The 19,891-nt window shown below is 37.9% G+C and overlaps 1 protein-coding gene across 2 annotated transcripts in view; it reads right to left on the bottom strand.

The window, feature by feature from the left end:
• MEI4 (meiotic double-stranded break formation protein 4) overlaps window positions 1–19,891 on the bottom strand; it is a 266,300-nt gene that overhangs the window by 157,478 nt on the left and 88,931 nt on the right. For both annotated transcript variants that reach the window (XM_016955885.4, XM_016955886.4), the window contains exon 3: window positions 6,904–7,439. In XM_016955885.4, coding sequence (XP_016811374.1) covers window positions 6,904–7,439 — 536 coding nt within the window. The remainder of the gene's footprint in view (window positions 1–6,903; window positions 7,440–19,891) is intronic.

The raw sequence follows: 19,891 nt of genomic DNA, 5'->3' as shown, positions 1-19,891 counted from the left end.
TAGCTGGGACTACAGGTGCATGCCACCATGTCTGGCTATTTTTTGTATTTTCAGTAGAGACAGGGTTTTCCCACGTTGGCCAGGCTGGTCTCGAACTCCTGACCTCAGGTGATCTACCCACCTCAGCCTCCCAAAGTGCTGGGGTTACAGGCGTGAGCCACCGCACCCAGCCCTATAAACATATATTTTTACACATAATATAATTCAGCAATTTAACCAAACCAATGTAAATGTTGTCTTTATGAAATTTAGAGAAATGGCACTAAGGTCTTTCATTACCAATGAATATTTTCTTTAACCCATTAACAAAAGTCAGTTTATTTCCTTTGCACTTAGGAAAAAAAATCTAGAAAACTGTAAAAATTAGTGATGGAAATAGGACATAATATCAAGAGGAAAATATTCAGCATCATATACCTGAACATGAGACCTAGGTCTTCTACTACTGGTTAAGTACTTCCAGTGAGTCCATTAACCTGCCTGAACTCAATTTTCTCATCTATAAACTGAAGATAGTAATAACAACCATGACACAGAGTTGTTGTCTGAACAGATAATAAGTTCCATGTGAAAGTACTTTATAAACTATAAAGCATAATAGGAAGACTGCTATTATTTTAATAAGAGGTATTTAAATGTATAGTATACTTTGAAAGTAAATTGAAGAAAGTTCTGTTCTGTCTCTTCCTCCTTCCTCTGCATGAGCAATGAAAGTTAAACACTGCTTTGAAAATTCAGAAAATGTTTGATTTATATACTGATGCAGTGATCAAAAGAAGTATTAAGATTTTGGTTTATGATACAACTGTTTCAGTAAGTGCTTATCTAATTAAAGTAAAATTGCAGGAACATTAACCCAGATTTTTCCGTGTGTGTGTGTGTGTGACAGTTTCCTGCTCTGTGGCCCAGGCTAGAGTGCTCTCATGTGATCTGTTCTCACTGCAATCTCTGCCTCCTGGGCTCAAGCAATCCTACCACCTCAGACTCGTGAGTAGCTGGGACTACAGGTGTGCAAGACCATGCCTGGCTAATTTTTTTTGTACTTTTTGTAGAGACAGGGTCTCACCATGTTGCCAAGGATGGTCTCAAACTCCTGGGCTCAAGTGATCTGCCTGCCTCGGCCTCCCAAAGTACTGGGAATACAGGGGTGAGCCACCATGCCTGACTTATTTATTTATTTATTTATTCATTTATTTATTTATTGAGGGAGTCTCAGTCACCAGGCTGGAGTGCAGTGGTGCAGTCTCGGCTCACTGTCACCTCTGCCTCCCGGGTTCAAGCAATTCTCCTGCCTCAGCTTCCCAAGTAGCTGGGACTACAGGCGCACACCACCATGCCCAGCTAATTTTTGTATTTTTAGTAGAGATGGGGTTTCACAATGTTGGCCAGGATGGTCTCTATCTATTGACCTCATGATCCACCTGACTAGGCCTCCCAAAGTGCTGGGATTACAGGTGTGAGCCACTGCGCCCAGCCGTTTGTTTGTTTGTTTAATACAGCTATAAGCAAGGATGAAATGACCCTTAACCTTAGACTTCCTTTATATTTCCCAAGGAATATTCTCAAAGCAGAGTGGTTAAGTAACTGGTTAATAGCCACGAACATAAAAAATCTCAAACACAGAGGATAAGGTTGTTGGAAAGTTAGCACAGGAAGAAAAGCCTGTGTTATTACTAAAACAATGTCCTAACTTGCAGCAGAGAAACATACAACAAATACTGCTACCTGAGTAGAATTAAATTAAAAAGTCAACATATTTTACTGGTCAATACAATTACGGCATGAATAAGTTTCAAGATACAACTAAGGGATACATACTAGAAAAAAAACAAAACTGATTTCGACCTGGCATGGTCAAAATCAGGATTTTGATTACAGGCTCACGCCTGTAATCCCAGCACTTTGGGAGGCCGAGGTGGGCGGATCACGAGGTCAGGAGATCGAGATCATCCTGGCTAACATGGTGAAACCCTGTCTCTACTAAAAATACAAAAAAATTAGCCGGGTGTGGTGGCAGGCACCTGTAGTCCCAGCTACTCAGAAGGCTGAGGCAGGAGAATGGCGTGAACCCAGGAGGCAGAGCTTGCAGTGAGCCGAGATTGTGCCACTGCACTCCAGCCTGGGCAACAGAGAGAGACTCCGTCTCAAAAAAATAAATAAATAAATATCTGATTTCATGATCCATCATCTTCAGATTTATCCATAAACTGCCTGAAATGATCTAAGCAAAAATCACTGTGATTGAAGCAAAAACGACAGTACTAGAGGGAATCACCAACTTCAAAATGCTATATCAGAGATGCAACATAGCACAGCTTTATAGGAAGGGACCAGTGGAAAGAGTAATTAAAACCACAACATTCAAATAGTTAAATTTAAAAGGACTTCCCATACTTAAAACAGAAAGAAAAATATCCACTATTCCCTACTAAGCTCATTGGTCAACTGGAAGCTGTAGCTGTGGAAAATAGTGACACAAAGAGATAATATACAGCTTCCTAATATATATGGAGGTGTTTCAGGAATGTCATGGTGTTAATAAGAGCTGCTGCTTAGAAAATCAGCTGATGGTCCCCTTCCTGTGTCCATGTGTTCTCATTGTTCAATTCCCATCTATGAGTGAGAACATGTGGTGTTTGGTTTTTTGTCCTTGCGATACTTTGCTGAGAATGATGGTTTCCAGCTTCATCCTACAAAGGACACGAATTCATCATTTTTTATGGCTGCATAATATTCAATGGTATATATGTGCCACATTTTCTTAATCCAGTCTATCATTGTTGGACATTTGGGTTGGTTCCAAGTCTTTGCTATTGTGCATAGTGCTGCAATAAACATACGTGTGCATGTGTCTTTATAACAGCATGATTTATAATCCTTTGGGTATATACCCAGTAATGGGATGGCTGGGTCAAATGGAATTTCTAGTTCTAGATCCCTGAGGAATTGCCACACTGTCTTCCACAATGGTTGAACTAGTTCACACCAGGGACTGTTGTGGGGTGGGGGGAGGGGAGAGGGATAGCATTAGGAGATATACCTAATGCTAAATGACGAGTTAATGGGTGCAGCACACCAACACAGCACATGTATACATATGTAACAAACCTGCACATTGTGCACATGTACCCTAAAACTTAAAGTATAATAATAATAAAATTTAAAAAAAAATAAAATCAGCTGATGGTATTTAAGTTTATGAGGGTATATGAAATATAAATTGTCACTTCTCATTATCTTCTTTTCAATTCAAAAAAATACCTCACGTTGCTGCTACAACAAACTCAACATTGTCTTGGGCATAGTGGAGAAAATAAGATATAATCACTTCCTCAAGAGAAAAGTAACAAAAAGAAACATTTATTAAGTTTTTATATGATGTCAGAAATTATGCTTAGTATTTAGCCCTATGAAGTGGTCACATTTATTACCTACATTTTACAGATGTAGAACTTGGAGGTTAGTTAACTTGTCTAAGGTCATAGCTATTGAGTAAAAGCTTCAGAATTCTAATTCGAGCTATTGATCACTGTGCTAAAAATAATTGAAAACTTGTTCATTTAAGATTCTTATTTTTTGATGTAGACATTCAACCTTATAAATGTCCTTATTACTACTTTTGCTGCATCCCATAGGCTTCGGTAAATTCTGTTTTCATTTTTGTTTGTCTTGAGATACTTTTGAATTTCCCTTTGATTTCTTCTTTGACACAAAGTTTGTTCAAAATTGTATTGTTTAGTTTCTACATACTTGTCAATTTTACCATTTTACCTATTGTTGTTGAATTCTAATTTCATTATATTGTGGTCAGAAAGAAACATCTAGAAAGATTTTGAACTTCTAAAATGGTTAAGACACGTTTTGTGACCTAAAATTTGATTTATCCTGGAGAACATTCTGTGTGCACTTGAGAAGAATGTGTATTCTTTTGCTGTTGAGTGGAAAGTTCTGCATATGTCAATTAAATCCATTTACTCTACAGTGTTGTTCAAGTCAGCTGTTTATTGATTTTTCTGTCTGGATGTTCCATCCATTATTGTAATTGAGGTATTAAAGTCCACTATGAAGAATAAACTAAGCCAAAAATTAGCAGAAAAAAGAGAATAATAAAGACTGGAGCAAAAAATAAATAGTGAACAACGAAACAGTTTAAAAATAAAAAAAATAAGAGTTTGCTTTTTGAAAAGATAATTGACAACCCTTGGCTAGAGTAAGAAAAGAAAAAGAAGACAAAATCAGAAATCAAAAAGGAGATATTATAATGGATGCTTTAGACATAAAATGGATCATAAGGGAAGTATTATGAACAATTATATATGCCAACAATCTGGATGACTTATAAGAAATGGATAAATTCCTAAAAATATGCAACTTACCAAAACTGAATCAAAAGAAACAGAAAGCCTGAAAAGACCAGTAACAAATAAGGGGATTGAATCAGCAATCAAAAGTCTCCCAACAGGCCGGGTGTGGTGGTTCACACCTGTAATCCCAGCACTTTGGGAGACCGAAGTGGGCAGATCACGAGGTCAAGAAATCAAGATCACCCTGGCCAACATGATGAAACCCCATCTCTACTAAAAATACAAAAATTAGCTGGGCATGGTGGCATGCACCTGTAGTCCCAGTTACTAGGGAGACTGAGGCAGGAGAATCGCCTGAACCCAGGAAGTGGAGGTTGCAGTGAGCTGAGATTGTGCCACGGCACTCCAACCTGGTGACAGAGTGAGACTCCGTCTAGAAAAAAAAAAAAGTCTCCCAACAAATAATCTGACGACTACACAGGTGAATCCTACCAAACATTCAAAGAGGAACTGAGAACAATCTTTCTTAAACTCTTCCTGAAAATAAAAATGGCCACTTCCAAACACATTTTATGAGGTCAGGATTACCCTGATACCAAAACCAGGAAGACTCTACAAGAAATGAAAACTAGAGTTTTCATTTCAAACTTGTGATGGTATAGGTGGATCTATAGATGAAATATATATTTCCTATGTCACTTGCCATTGTGCCAGCCATTGCTGAACAGTTGGTCAACAGTAGAAGAACAAGTGAATGAATGGCTTTCTTGCACGGGTAATTGCTGCAGTTGGAACCTGAGTTTTGGCAAGTCCTGCCACCATGGACTAAACCATTCTGGGGTTCTAAATAAACACGAAGGGCAACCTAGACCACAAGGACAACAATTTCTGCACAAGTCCTGGTGCTGTGCGCTCAGAGACAGGGAACTTGGTGTGCATGGAACATAGTGAGATACTAGCTGAGGCAACCAAGGAAGTGCTTATGTCACCCCTCCACAAACCCCAGGCAGCACAGCTTGCACCTCCAAGACTTGGTCCATCTGCTTGAGGAAGGTGGAGGAAAGAGAAAAGAGGACTTTCATTCACAAGTTTATGTGTAGTTTATTCTACACATTATCCTCCTTCCATACAATTCCCAAGGCTACTCTTGTATAGGTTTAAGTCATATCAACCTCCAATACATATATGAAGGCAAAGACTAGACTGGAAAAATATTTGCATCATTCAGTAATTCTGATATGGACTATAAATGCCAGTATCTTCAAGGTTCCAAGTTACATAAAGACTGCTTAAAGTAGTGTTTAAAAAGAAAGCAAAAGTATCAAAAGAAGTTTAAAAAATATCAAGTATTTAAGATATTTTCATGGTTTAGAAATGGATTTTATATCTCAGATACAACTATGGCAAATCTGATATTTAATTCCTGATTGACCATGTCCAAAAGAAAAAGATTTCCATTTTCCAGACAGAAAATTCAATATCTTTCACAAATGCCGAAGCTTACTCACAAAGTTTTTAAAATATTGATCAAATCATACCTTAATAGAGAAGGAAAGAACAGCTGTACATGAAACAAATTGGTTTATCAGTGCAAATTTTATCAAAATTTTGAAAACTCAGATAAAGCCTCCACTGTACAAAAACCCTAAATGTTAGATCATAGCACGGAGGCAAATATTTAACAATGATGTATCCAAAGAAACAAGGTCCAATAACCTTTTTCTTACAATGAAATATAGTAAATAAGTTAGACAGACCTTTTAGTTTCTTCTATTATATTTTTGGTAGTCAATTAAAGAGGATTAAAATGTGAAGCCATTTGGAATTTCCCAGAAAAAGGATCAGATATTAAAGAAGGCAGAAATAATATGAAAAAGAAATTCTCTATCATGTCTCAAGAGCCAAACAACAAAACAACTTCAGGTTATCTCAATGTCACTTGTTAAGAAAGAATCCCTGAGTAAATCTTTCTAAGCCATGTTAAATAAATAAATAAGGAAAAAAAAATAATAAAGCTTTATATTATGTGCTCCTTAGCCAATTTATTCAATTCACCTACATCTGCAGAGGGTCCATGGGGCATTTATCACTTACAAGGGAAAGGCCAAAAGAAGAGAAAAATATTCTTCGACCCCAAGGCATTTGCTAGTCAATGCCAGAAAAAGAGCAAATTCAATACAGTACAGATAATCCATCATGAAGAATTTAACACTCACAGACGTTAAGTTTGGAAAACCTTATTTGTTAGCAGTTTTCTCAAAAGTTTTGAGACTTTTTGAACAATAAGAAATAGAAACAGAAAAGGGAAAACATAAGAATAAAAGAATCCAAGGGTGCTGATAATAAAACAGAGAAAGTAATTCAAAGCAGAGAAGAACAAGTTTGAAGCAAAGGCATCTATGCAGAAAACTATGCTGTAGCAATCAGAGGCTAGAAGTGGAGACAACATGACAGATAAGAGCTGCAGACAGCTGCAGAAAAAGACCCAATAAGGGACTCCTTGAGCCACAAGGCTAAGGGACAACAACAGACATTACCCAAAGAGATGTTCACTAAAATTACTAGCATTTTAGGAATAAAAGAGGGATTTATTACTCACCTGATTTATATGATTGTTTCCTAAAATAGCATGTAGTAGGGTTTTCTCAAATTCTTCCAACTTCTTGGAACACTTTTTAAGAATATGACTAGATAAGTTATAGTCACTGATCAGACAAGCTAAAGTACCAACAGCTTCTGTCCAAAATCTTGAAAAAGGAAGTTTGGGATTACGGTAAAAAGTGATCAGGCCATCCAGCAATTGAAAAACAGAATCAGAGACTGTGGAAGAGTCTTTTTCAAAGTGGGTTAAGTCTCTTTCAAGATTACCTGATTCTGTCAAGTTCTTTAATTCAAGTAGATATTGCAAGAATTGCATGTGAGAAGACAAAGGATTTTGCAGGATAGCACAAGGTCTTTTCACAAGAGGCAGTGGTGGAAAGTGAGTGGGGGTACAGCTTTCCACAAAGTGCTGGGACAGGTCTGAGGATTCAGTTCTCTGCTCATTCGACAAATCACATCCAGAATCTTCCATCGAAGTTAACGTACTTTCAGAACTCTTAGGTTCCTGAGCCTCCAACTGGGAGGAAACGTATCCTGAAAAATAAAGGAATAGAAGGATTATCTTCATGCAGCTGAAATTTCTTCATGTAAAACTAGCCATTGATACTTATCTTAAAATAAGAAATGAAGTATATAAATACACATTAAGCATTTAACAAGCAGTAGTGTAAAAACTGAGTAAAGAAAAAACTGTGAAAGAAATTGTAAAGATTGTAGAAAAAAGGTCTTTATCTTCATGGGTAGAAAGGTGACTCATTCATGTGTTTTCAGGTCATTATCTCTCATTCAATTACAATGCCATGCTTGAAAGATGCAGAAGAGAAAGCCACAAGACCTGAAGGAGGTCACAGTCTGGTAGTGAATCCAACAGGTAACTACAAAGCAATAAGGTGTACCCAGACATAGAGATTTACTGAGGGAACTATAAAATCAGGAGGGCCATTGAACAGCCTACCTTGTTAGATTAGTGTATCCTGGAAGAGGTCATGATGGAACTACTTATAAAGTAGGAGCTCAAAGTTAAAGTTAGGAGAAGACAGAAGGCAAAAGAATACCATACACCTAAGGGGTAAATGTAAACGCATAAATACAACGGAAAAATAATAGCATTTGTGTATATGAGGACTCTCCAGTAATTTGATGTTGCTTCCACAGAAAGTATAAGGTAAGAGACTAAGATAAATAATATAGAGGCCAGATCATAAAAGATAATATAAGACATGTTAAGAACCTTACAATTCATCCTGTAAAGTGTAGAGTGAATTTCCGACTTGAATAATATAAGACCCCTTTGGAAAAATTATGCACATACACACATAAAATATCTGATATACAAATACAAATATATATAGATATCTACATATCTCCGTATATGTATATCATATATGTGTGTATATATATGTATATACATGTGTATGTACCTGTGTATGTACACATGTGTGTGTATGTGGTATAGATCCATGAAAATATGTCTATAACTTCTAGAATTTCCTCATCTTGGCTGAAAAATACTGCATTTAAAGCTAAATCTAATTACTCCCGGTCACTCTTTGACAGACATGCCATCATAAACACAAACAAAGTTGTGGTTGTTTTTAAAATGATTATCAGTAAAATGCATAAACCAAATTGAAAAGTTCTCATTGAATATTCTAAAGTACACACATATCCATGAAACTAAATATGAGAAATATGGCTGTCAGCAGTGGGAACAGGAATGAGGCACTGAAAGTTGTAATGCAGAAAAATGAAATAGTCTTATTTTAATTTCATCATTCTATTGGCTATAGGAAGGGCTTATTTGAGGAGAACATAATAAATCATTGAGCGATCTAATTGAGGTGAAAAGCACCTCTATTAGTCCCAACATTGGGTGAAGAGTGAAATGAACTAAGCAGCTGCAGTGGAAGAGAAAGAAAAGGACTGACTGAGAAAATAAACACAAAATATCAATATGTAATCTGGAGACCAGCTTACTGACTGAATATGGGCAATGAAGTGAAAGTATGAATAAATGCATTCTATGGTTCTGACTTAGGTGACAAGGTAGATTATGGTGCTGCCAAATGAAATAGTAAAAAGATAGAAGAAATGGCTTAGAAGAGACTATAAAAAGTTCAGGTTTAGTCACATAAATTCTGAGGCAGCTGGAGAAAATCTAGTCAGAGATGATCCTTTAGAAACTGGTCACATAAGCCTAAGACTGGGGAGAAGGTATAGACTGAAAATGCATTTTAGGAGTTATCAGTGTGTAGATAGCAGAAACTATAAAAATGATTACAATCATTCAGAGAGAGTATGGGCAGTGAGTAAACAAAGGATCAAAAAAGATACCCTGAATAGGATCAGTATTTGAAGGCTGGATAGAGACATAACAGTCATTAAGAACATAGAGAAGGAACAATTTAAAAGGTACAAGAAAAAATGATTGTGTCATAAAAGTCAAGGAAACAGTTTCAAGAAGAGTTACATACATGAAGCAAAAAACTCCACCAAAACAATAGGTTGAAAAAATGTCTGTTGGAATTGCTAATTTAAACAAACAAACAAACAAACAAACACCAGTTACCTCATTCATAGCAGCTTCATCCAGAGCAGTTTTGATCGATTAGACAGGGTGGCAGACAGAGAACTTATTGCAATGGACTAAAGAGTGAAAGAGAATAAAGTAAGTGAAGACTGGAAGTGAAGAAAGTAAGTGAAGACTGGAAGTAAGTGAAGAAAGTAAGTGAAGGACACTTCTGAGGACTTAGACCAGGAAAGCATAAAATGGATAGCAACTGCAGACAAATGTGGCATGACAAATTGAGTGAAATGAGCAATTAAAAACAAAGAAAAAAACACAATGGATAAGCAGAGGTTGGAAATATGAGAAAAGAATGGCAGGTGAGACATGGCCCTGGAGAAGATAGGAGACTGAGTTAAGGACCCAGTGGATGGGCTGGGATCTGTAATGCCAAAGTAAACACTTTTCTCTAAGCCGAAGGAAAAAGAATGAAAAAGTATAGGGTTGTGCAGAACTACTATTGGCATACAGGAAGTTAAAGGAGATCTCACCTGACAGTAATATTTTCTTAAAGTTTGAGAAAGGGGGACAGTGGTTGAACAGTGCACAAAAAGAATGGTAAATGTGACATCTTCTACATTCTCCACCATATGGTTCGTAAATCTAATTTGCTGCTCTTGTCCTTCAGAAAAAACGGAAGCTGATGAGGTAGAATTGGAGGATTGAGCTTTAACTTAGAATTTATTCATTTAACAAGTGTCTACTATAACCATCAAAAATGTGCAGATATGTGCTTGCTAATTATCACTACAACTTCTACATGCCATGCTTAAAAGGAGATAATTAAAAGGAGACAATGATAATGCAGAAAGTTCAAAAAGTAGTGGTAACCAGAAAAATGATCTATCAGCAAACAAACTGAACTGCATGTGGCTATTTCTTCCTTTCTTTTTTTTTTTTTTTTTTTTTTTTTTTTGTGAGATGGAGTCTTGCTGTCACCAAGCTGGAGTGAAGTGGCACGATCTTGGCTCACAGAACCTCCACCTCCTGGGTTCAAGTGATTCTCCTGCCTCTGCCTCCCAAGTAGCTGGGACTACAGGCACATGCCACCACACCCAGCTAATTTTTGTATTTTTAGTACAGACAGGGTTTCACCATGTTGGCCAGGATGGTCTCGATCTCTTGACCCTGTGATCCACCCGCCTCGGCCTCCCAAAGTGCTGGGATTACAGGCATGAGCCACCACGCCTGTCCTATTTCTATATTAACACAGCCAGATGGACTGATCATTTTAAGTGAATAGACACTGAAAATGACTTCTCAAGACATCAACTTCATTCTTCACATAAATAAAGGGGAAATACGGACTACAGTAATCTAGAAAATTATACTTTTCTTTCATGGAAGTTAAAGTAATTTAAAAAACAGAACAATTGCATTAATCTTAAAGGTAAGCTTAACTTCATGTGTAATTATTTCAACAAAAACTCAGAAAATGAATTCTACCAATGGATAAATTGGGAAGAAAAAAGGTGATTGCCAGTTTTTCTCTTTACTTCTCACTGCCATGCCTTTTGGCAAGCCACATCCACTCCATCTCATCCCCTTCAGGCATGACAAGTACAAATTTGAAAGAGTACCTCTACCAATGTATGCTATGGGGACAGGAATACACAACATTGACCACCTTTCTTACAGGCTGCTTTATTTCTATACCATCAGAAAAATGTCATGAGAGCATATGTTAGAAATGCTAATATGGAAAAACACACAAAGAAGAATCTCCTTTCAGTGCTCTAAAGGAATGCTTTAATGTCACAACAGAGAACTATGCTAGGATTTTACACAATATGGCTCCCAATGTTAAAGTCAAAATATCAAGCTGAATAAAAGAACCTTATATTCATATTTTATTATACAAACTAGCTTCATCAAACAATTCAACTGATATTCACAAAAACCCTGAAAGATATGTTATTTCGATCTCTAATTTGCCAATTAGGAAACGAAGCTCAGCTTGATTAAGAGAACTGAGAAAGAGCCACACAGTGAACAAGTGAAATCATTACATTCCAAGTCCAATCACCTTCCAATGACAGCAAAGAGGCTGTGTGCTCTATTCCAGCTTCTGTACATTTCCATTATAGTGTTCATTGATTTCTAAATGTTATCCACTTGTTTATGAGTTCCTTAAGGCCAGAGGCCCTGTCTCTTGTCATCCTTATGATCTTTTCACTAAACAATAGAATCATCTGTAGCAGACACCTCATCAGGGGAAATGCTTAGAGCTGAAACTTGCTGTGGGCTATAACAGGTCTTCTGTCATCTTTAATATTTATAATGAACCATGATCAACTCCTTGGAAAATTATACCAAACCACAACAATTACATAGATAGCCTAGAAAGATGAGATAGAAGGACAGAAATAGAAATAGAGAGAAGGAGAAGGCGGTGGGGGGGAGAGAGAGGAATACAAAGAGGGAGAGAAAGAGAGAGAGAGAGGGAGGGAGGGAGGGAGGGAGGGAAAGAGAGAAACCAAAAGAATATGGCTATTGCAATAATTATTTAAAATCAGCCAAAAAAAGCCAATAATATGCTTTTTTATAGCATCTACTATTAATAACTTTTATAACCCATAATCAGTTTAGTTCTGCTCCTATCTGTCCTCAACGATGAAAACTCTGACAACTACAAATAGCATTTACACTGGAAACCAATGCTTCCATACTGGAAACCACTCACTCCAAATAGCATTTACACTGGAAACCAATGCTTCCATACTGGAAACCACTCACTCCCTAATAAGGTAAATAATAGTGGGCAGCTGTGACTATAGTATGTGTCCTTAGAAGAGAAAAAACATAAATAGGAAAAAAAGTTTTCTTAGAAAAGATTAAATATTTTCAATATTAGTATTAATGGGTTATAATATCTGATAGTAGTCATAAATATTTATTCATAAAGATAAGATTTTTAAGTATCCATTCTTGTTTGAGTAATATACAGCATGGACATAGACTAATATATCCTTGTCCCTTTAAATGGGTCTTTCATAACTACAACCAGATTCTATTCTTTGCTTGTATGACTGAGTTAGACCTCAAAGCATGGCTAAGAAAGCATCATGCCCAAAGGAGAGAAAAGATAATGAAGCCATGCTGGTGCCGCTTTCTGTAATTCCTGTTTTTCCAGGAGACACTAAGGTAAAGCAAAAGTCAAATAAGGTTTCTGCCTTCATTTATTATTGTGCAGACGAGCTTGCGGTAATGTCTCTCCAATTTATTGCACCTATCTGTTTGTCATTAGATTTAATAGAGGTAAAATACACACACACACACACACACACACACACACACACACACACGCACACACCATTCCAGCACAGTTTGACACATTTTGTTTCATGTTTTTTATTATTACATAATTATGGAGATCAGAAATCTAAATTATGCTAAAGTATGCAATCATAACCAAAAGTACATGAAATATCAATTAAACATTATAATAAACACCCAGCACATGGGAGTCAGAGGCGGGCAGATCATGAGGTCAAGAGTTCAAGACCAGCCTGGCCAACATGGTAAAACCCCGTCTCTACTAAAAATACTAAAGTTAGCCGGGTGTGGTGGTGTGTGCCTGTAATCTCAGCTACTCGGGAGGCTGAGGCAGGAGAACTGACTGAACATGGGAGGTGGAGGTTTCAGTAAACCGAGATCGTGCCACTGCACTCCAGCCTGGGTGACACAGTGAGACTCTGTCTTAAAAAAAAAAAAAGTATGAATAAACAAAACCTACAGAGTTCATCTACAATATTCTAAGTCCCTCTTACACACTGGATCCCACAGACTTTATATTTCATTTTGCTGAACCCTTAACCCTTACATTTTCTTTCTGTTTTTAAGGTCTACCTTGAACTCATTTACCATTTTAGAGTGGATCTCAAGTATACTTAACAATACTTAAGTTAAGTGTACTTAATTATACTCTATTTATTCACAATCACACCATCTCTTTGTTTTTCTTTTTTTTCAGGACACTGTGTACCACTTGTTGCCCAGGTTGGTCTCAAATCCTGATTCCTGCTCTCAAGGGATCCTTGCACTTCAGCCTCCCAAATCACGGGAATTACAGGTGCCACCAACTGTGCCCAGTCACATGAATTCTTGATACCTTTCTTACTTATTTCTACATTCCCTAACTTACCCATAAAATTAAGCCCATTGATATGGCTTGGTTCTGTGTCCCCATTTAAATCTCATCTCAAACTGTAATACCCACATGTCAAGGGAGAGGCCTGGTGGGAGGTGAATGGATCATGGGGGTGGTTACTGCCATGTCGTTCTCATGACAGTGAGTGAGTTGTCACAAGATCTGGTAGTTTTATAAGGGGCTCTTTCCCCCTTCACTCTCTCTCTCCGCATGTAAGACGTGCCTGCTTTCCCTTCCACCATGATTGTGGGTTCCCTGAGGCCACCCCAGCCATGTGGAAATGTGAGTCAACAGAACCTCTTTTCTTTGTAAATTACCCAGTTTGGGGAAGTTCTTTATAGTACAGTGAAAATGAATACAAGAAATTGGTACTGCAGAGAGTGGGGTACTGCTATAAAGATAACCTGAAAATGTGGAAGCAACTTTGAAACTGGGTAACAGGCAGAGATTGTAACCATTCTGAGGGTACAGAAGAAGACAGGAAGATGTCAGAAAGTTTGGAACTTCCTAAAGACCTGTTAAATGATTTTGACCAAAATGCTGATAGTGATGCAAACAGTAAAGCCTAGGCTGAGGTGGTCTCAGGTGCAGATGAGGAACTTATTGGGAACTGGAGTAAAAGTAACTCTTGCTATGCTTTAGCAAAGAGACTGGCGGCATTTTGCCTCTGCCGTAGAGATCTTTGGAGCCTTGTTTGTTTGTTTTGAGCTTCACTTATTATTTATTTATTTCTATTATACTTTAAGTTCTGGGGTACATGTGCAGAACATGCAGGTTTGTTACATAGGTATTCACATGCCATGGTGGTTTGCTGCACCCATCAACCCATCATCTACATTAGGTATTTCTCCTAATGCCATCCCCTCCCCAGAACCCCCCTAACCCCCTACAGGACACGGTGTGTGATGTTCCCCTCCCTGTGTCCATGTGCTTTCATTGTTCAACTCCCACTTATGAGTGAGACATGCGGTGTTTGGTTTTCTGCTGATGTGTTAGTTTGCTGAGAAAGATGGTTTCCAGCTTCATCCATGTCCCTGCAAAGGACATGAACTCATCCTTTTTCATGGCTGCACAGTATTCCATGGTGTATATGTGCCACATTTTCTTTGTCCAGTCTATCATTGATGGGTATTTGGGTTGGTTCCAAGTCTTTGCTATTGTGAACAGTGCCGCAACAAACATACGTGTGCATGTGTCTTTATAGCAGAATGGTTTATAATCCTTTGGGTATATACTCAGTAATGGGATTTCTGGGTCAAATGGTATTTCTGGTTCTAGATCCTTGAGGAATCGACCTACTGTCTTCCACAATGGTTGAACACATTTACACTCCGACCAACAGTATAAAAGCATTCCTATTTCTCCACATCCTCTCCAGCATCTGCTGTTTCCTGACTTCTTAATGATTGCCATTTTAACTGGCGTGAAGTGATATCTCATTGTGGTTTTGATTTGCATTTCTCTAATGATCAGTGATGCTGAGCTTTTTTTCATACGTTTGTTGGCTGCATAAATGCCTTCTTTTGAGAAGTGTCTGTTGAAATCCTTCACCTACTTTTTGATGGGGTTGTTTTTTTTTCTTGTAAATTTGTTTAAGTTATTTGTAGATTCTGGATATTAGCCCTTTGTCAGATGGATAGATTGTAAAAATTTTCTCCCATTCTGTAGGTTGCCTGTTCACTCTGATGATAGTTTCTTCTGCTGTGCAGAAGCTCTTTAGTTTAATTAGATCCCATTTGTCTATTTTGGCTTTTGTTGCCATTGCTTTGGGTGTTTTAGTCATGAAGTCTTTGCCCATGCCTATGTCCTGAATGGTATTGCCTAGGTTTTCTTCTAAGGTTTTTATGGTTTTAGGTCTTACATTTAATTCTTCAATCCATCTTGAGTTAATTTTTGTGTAAGTTGTGAGGAAGAGATCCAGTTTCAGCTTTCTGCATATGGCTAGCCAGTTTTCCCAAAACCATTTATTAAATAGGGAATCCTTTCCCCATTTCTTGTTTTTGTCAGGTTTGTCAAAGATCCAATGGTTATAGATGTGTGGCGTTATTTCTGAGGACTCCGTTCTGTTCCACTGGTCTATATATCTGTTTTGGTACCAGTACCATGCTGTTTTGTTTACTGTAGCCTTGTAGTATAGTTGTAGTAGTGTGACGCCTCCAGCTTTGATTTTTTTTGCTTAGGATTGTCTTGGCTATGTGGGCTCTTTTTTGGTTCCAAATGAAATTTAAATTAGTTTTTTTCCAATTCTGTGAAGAAAGTCAGTGGTAGCTTAATGGGGATACACTGAATCTAAAAATTACTTTGGGCATTATGGTCATTTTTGTGATATGATTCTTCCTATCAATGAGCATGGAAAGTTTTTCTATTTGTTTGTGTCTTCTCTTATTTCCTTAAGCAGTGGTTTGTAGTTCTCCTTGAAGAGATCCTTCACATCCCTTGTAAGTTGTATTCCTAGGTATTTTATTCTCTTAGTAGCAATTGTGAATGGGAGTTCACTCATGATTTGGCTCTCTGTCTGTTCTTGGTGTATAAGAATGCTTGTGATTTTTGCACATTGATTTTGTATCCTGAGACTTTGCTGAAGTTGCTTATCAGCTTAAGAGATTTGGGGCTGAGACAATGGGGTTTTCTAAATATACAATCATGTCATCTGCAAACAGAGACAATTTGACTTCCTCTTTTCCTAGGTGAATACCCTTTCTTTCTTTCTCCTGCCTGATTGCCCTGGCCAGAATTTCCAATACTATCTTGAATGGGAGTAGTGAGAGAGGGCATCTTTGTCTTGTGTGGATTTTCGAAGGGAATGCCTCTAGTTTTTGCCCATTCAGTATGATATTGGCTGTGGGTTTGTCATAAATAGCTCTTATTATTTTGAGATACGTTCCATCAATACCTAGTTTACTGAGAGTTTTTAGCATGAAGGCTGTTGAATTTTGTCAAAGGCCTTTTCTGGGTCTACTGAGATAATCATGTGGTTTTTGTCATTGGTTCTGTTTATGTGATGGATTATGTTTACTGATTTGTGTATGTTGAACTAGCCTTGTATCCCAAGGATGAAGCCGACTTGATCATGGTGGATAAGCTGTTTGATGATGTGCTGCTGGATTCGGTTTGCCAGTATTTTATTGAGGATTTTCGTGTTGATGTTCATCAGGGATATTGGCCTGAAATTTTCTTTTTTTGTTGTGTCTCTGCCAGGTTTTGGTATCAGGATGATGCTGGCCTCATAAAATGAGTTAGGAAGGATTCCCTGTTTTTCTATTGTTTGGAATAATTTCAGAAGGAATGGTACCAGCTCCTTTTTGTACCTCTGGTAGAATCTGGCTGTTAATCCATCTGGTCCTGGACTTTTTTTGGTTAGTAGGCTATTAATTGCTGCCTCAATTTCAGAACTTGTTATTGGTCATTTCAGGGCTTTGATGTTTTCCTGGTTTAGTCTCGGAAGGGTGTATGTGTTCAGGAACTTATCCATTTCTTCTAGATTTTCTAGTTTATTTGCATAGAGGTTGCAAATTCTCTGTTGGTAGTTTGTATTTCTGTGGGATACATGGTGATATCCCCTTTATCATTTTTTATTGCATCTATTTGATTCTTCTCTCTTTTCTTCTTTATTAGTCTGGCTAGTGGTCTATTTGTTTTCTTGATCTTTTCAAACCACCTCCTGGATTCACCGAGTTTTTTCAAGGGTTTTTTTGGTGTGTGTGTTTCTATCTCCTTCAGTTCTGCTCTGATCTTAGTTATTTCTTGTCTTCTGATAGCTCTTGAATTTGTTTGCTCTTGTTTCTCAGTTCTTTTAATTGTGATGTTAGGGTGTTGATTTTAGATCTTTCCTGCTTTCTCTTGTGGGCATTTAGTGCTATACATTTCTCTCTACACCCTGTTTTAAATGTGACTCAGAGATTCTGGCACGTTTTGTCTTTGTTCTTATTGGTTTCAAAGAACATCTTCATTTCTGCCTTCATTTCATTATTTACCCAGTAGTCATTCAGGAGCAGGTTGTTCAGTTTCCATGCAGTTGTGCAGTTTTGAGTGAGTTTCTTAATCCTGAGTTCTAATTTGATTGTACTGTGGTATGAGAGACTGTTTGTTATGATTTCCCTTCTTTTGCATTTGCTAAGTAGTGTTTTACTTCCAATCATGTGGTCAATTTTAGAGTAAGTATGATGTGGTGCTGAGAAGAATATATATTCTGTTGATTTGGGGTGGAGAGTCCTGTAGATGTCTGTTAGGTCTGCTTGGTGCAGAGCTAAGTTCGAGTCCTGGATATCCCTGTTAATTTTTTGTCTCATTGATCTGTCCAATATTGACAGTGGGGTGTTGAAGTCTCCCACTATTATTGTGTGGGAGTCTAAGTCTCTTTGTAGGTCACTAAGAACTTGCTTTATGACTCTGGGTGCTCCTGTACTGGCTGCATATATATTTAGGATAATTAGCTCTTCTTGTTGTATTGGTCCCTTTACCATTATGTAACGGCCTTCTTTGTCTCTTTGATCTTTGTTGGTTTAAAGTCTGTTTTATCAGAGACTAGGATTGCAATACCTGCTTTCTTTGGTTTCCATTTGCATGGTAAATATTCCTCCATCCCTTTATTTTGAGCCTATGTGTGTCTTTGCATGTGGGATGGGTCTCCTGAATACAACACACCAATGGGTCTTGACTCTTTATCCAGTTTGCCAGTCTGTGTCATTTAACTGGGGCATTTAGCCCTTTTACATTTAAGGTTAATATTGTTATGTGTGAATTTGATCATGCCACTATGATGCTAGCTGTTTCTTTTGCCCGTTAGTTGATGCAGTTTCTTCACAGCATCGATAGTCTTTACAATTTGGTATGTTTTTGCAGTGACTGGTACCGGTTGTTCCTTTCCATGTTTAGCGCTTCATTCAGGAGCTCTCGTAAGGTAGGCTTGGTGATGACAAAAATCTCTCAGCATTTGCTTGTCTGTAAAGAATTTTATTTCTCCTTCGCTTATGAAGCTCAGTGTGGCTGGATATGAAATTCTGGGTTGAAAATTCTTTTCTTTAAGAATGTTGAATATTGGCCCCCACTCTCTTCTGGCTTGTAGGATTTCTGCAGAGAGATCTGCTGTTAGTCTGGTGGGCTTCTGTTTGTGGGTAACCCAACCTATCTCTCAGGCTGCGCTTAACATTTTTTCCCTCATTTCAACCTTGGTGAATCTGATGATTATGTGTCTTGGGGTTGCTCTTACTCAGGAGTATCTTTGTGGTGTTCTCTGTATTTCCTGAATTTGAATGTTGGCCTGCCTTGCTAGTTTGGGGAAGTTCTCCTCACTAATAGCCTGAAGATTGTTTTCCAACTTGGTTCCATTCTCCCAGTCTCTTTCAGGTATGCCAATCAAGCTTAGATGTGTTCTTTTCACATAGGCCCATATTTCTTGGAGGCTTTGTTTGTTTCTTTTCATTCTTTTTTCTCTAATCTTGTTTTCTCACTTTATTTCATTGAGTTGATCGTCAATCTCTGATATCCTTTCTTCCGCTTGATCAATTCAGCTATTGATACTTGTGTATGCTTCACGAAGTTCTCATGCTGTGTTTTTCAGCTCCATCAGGTCATTTATGTTCTTCTCTAAACTGGCTGTTCTAGTAAGCAATGAATCTAACCTTTTATCAAGGTTCTCAGCTTCCTTGCATAGGGTTAGAACATGCTCCTTTAGCTTGGAGGAGTTTCTTACCCACCTTCTGAAGCCTACTTCTATCATTCATCAAACTCATTCTCTGTTCAGTTTTCTTCTCTTGCTGTTGAGGAGTTGTGATCCTTTGGAGGAGAAGAGGTGTTCTGGTTTTTGGAATCTTCAGCTTTTTTGCACTGGTTTCTCCCCATCTTCATGGATTTATCTACCTTTGGTCTTTGAAGTCACTGACCTTCTGCTGGGGTCTCTGAGTGGGCATCTTTTTATTTGATGTTGATACTATTCCTTTCTGTTTGTTAGTTTTCCTTCTAACAGTCAGGCCCCTCTGCTGCAGGTCTGTTGGAGTTTGCTGGAGGTCCACTCCAGACCCTGTTTTCCTGGGTATCACCGGCAGAGGCTGGAGAACAGCAAAGATTGCTGCCTGTTCCTTTCTCTGGAAGCTTCATCCCAGAGGGGCATCTGCCAGATGCTAGCCAGAGCTCTCCTGTATGACATGTCTGTCGGCCCCTACAGGGAACTTTGAACTTGAAAGAGGTGACTTAGAGAATCTAGATGAAGAAATTTCAAAGCAGCAAAGCATTCAAGAGGTGACAGAGCATAAAAGTTTAGAAAATTTGCAG

Source organism: Pan troglodytes, chromosome 5, assembly GCF_028858775.2.
Source record: "Pan troglodytes isolate AG18354 chromosome 5, NHGRI_mPanTro3-v2.0_pri, whole genome shotgun sequence".
Taxonomy (NCBI): Eukaryota; Metazoa; Chordata; class Mammalia; order Primates; family Hominidae; genus Pan; species Pan troglodytes.
The sequence above is the reverse complement of the archived record's forward strand: the minus strand, read 5'-3'. Positions and strand labels throughout refer to the sequence as shown.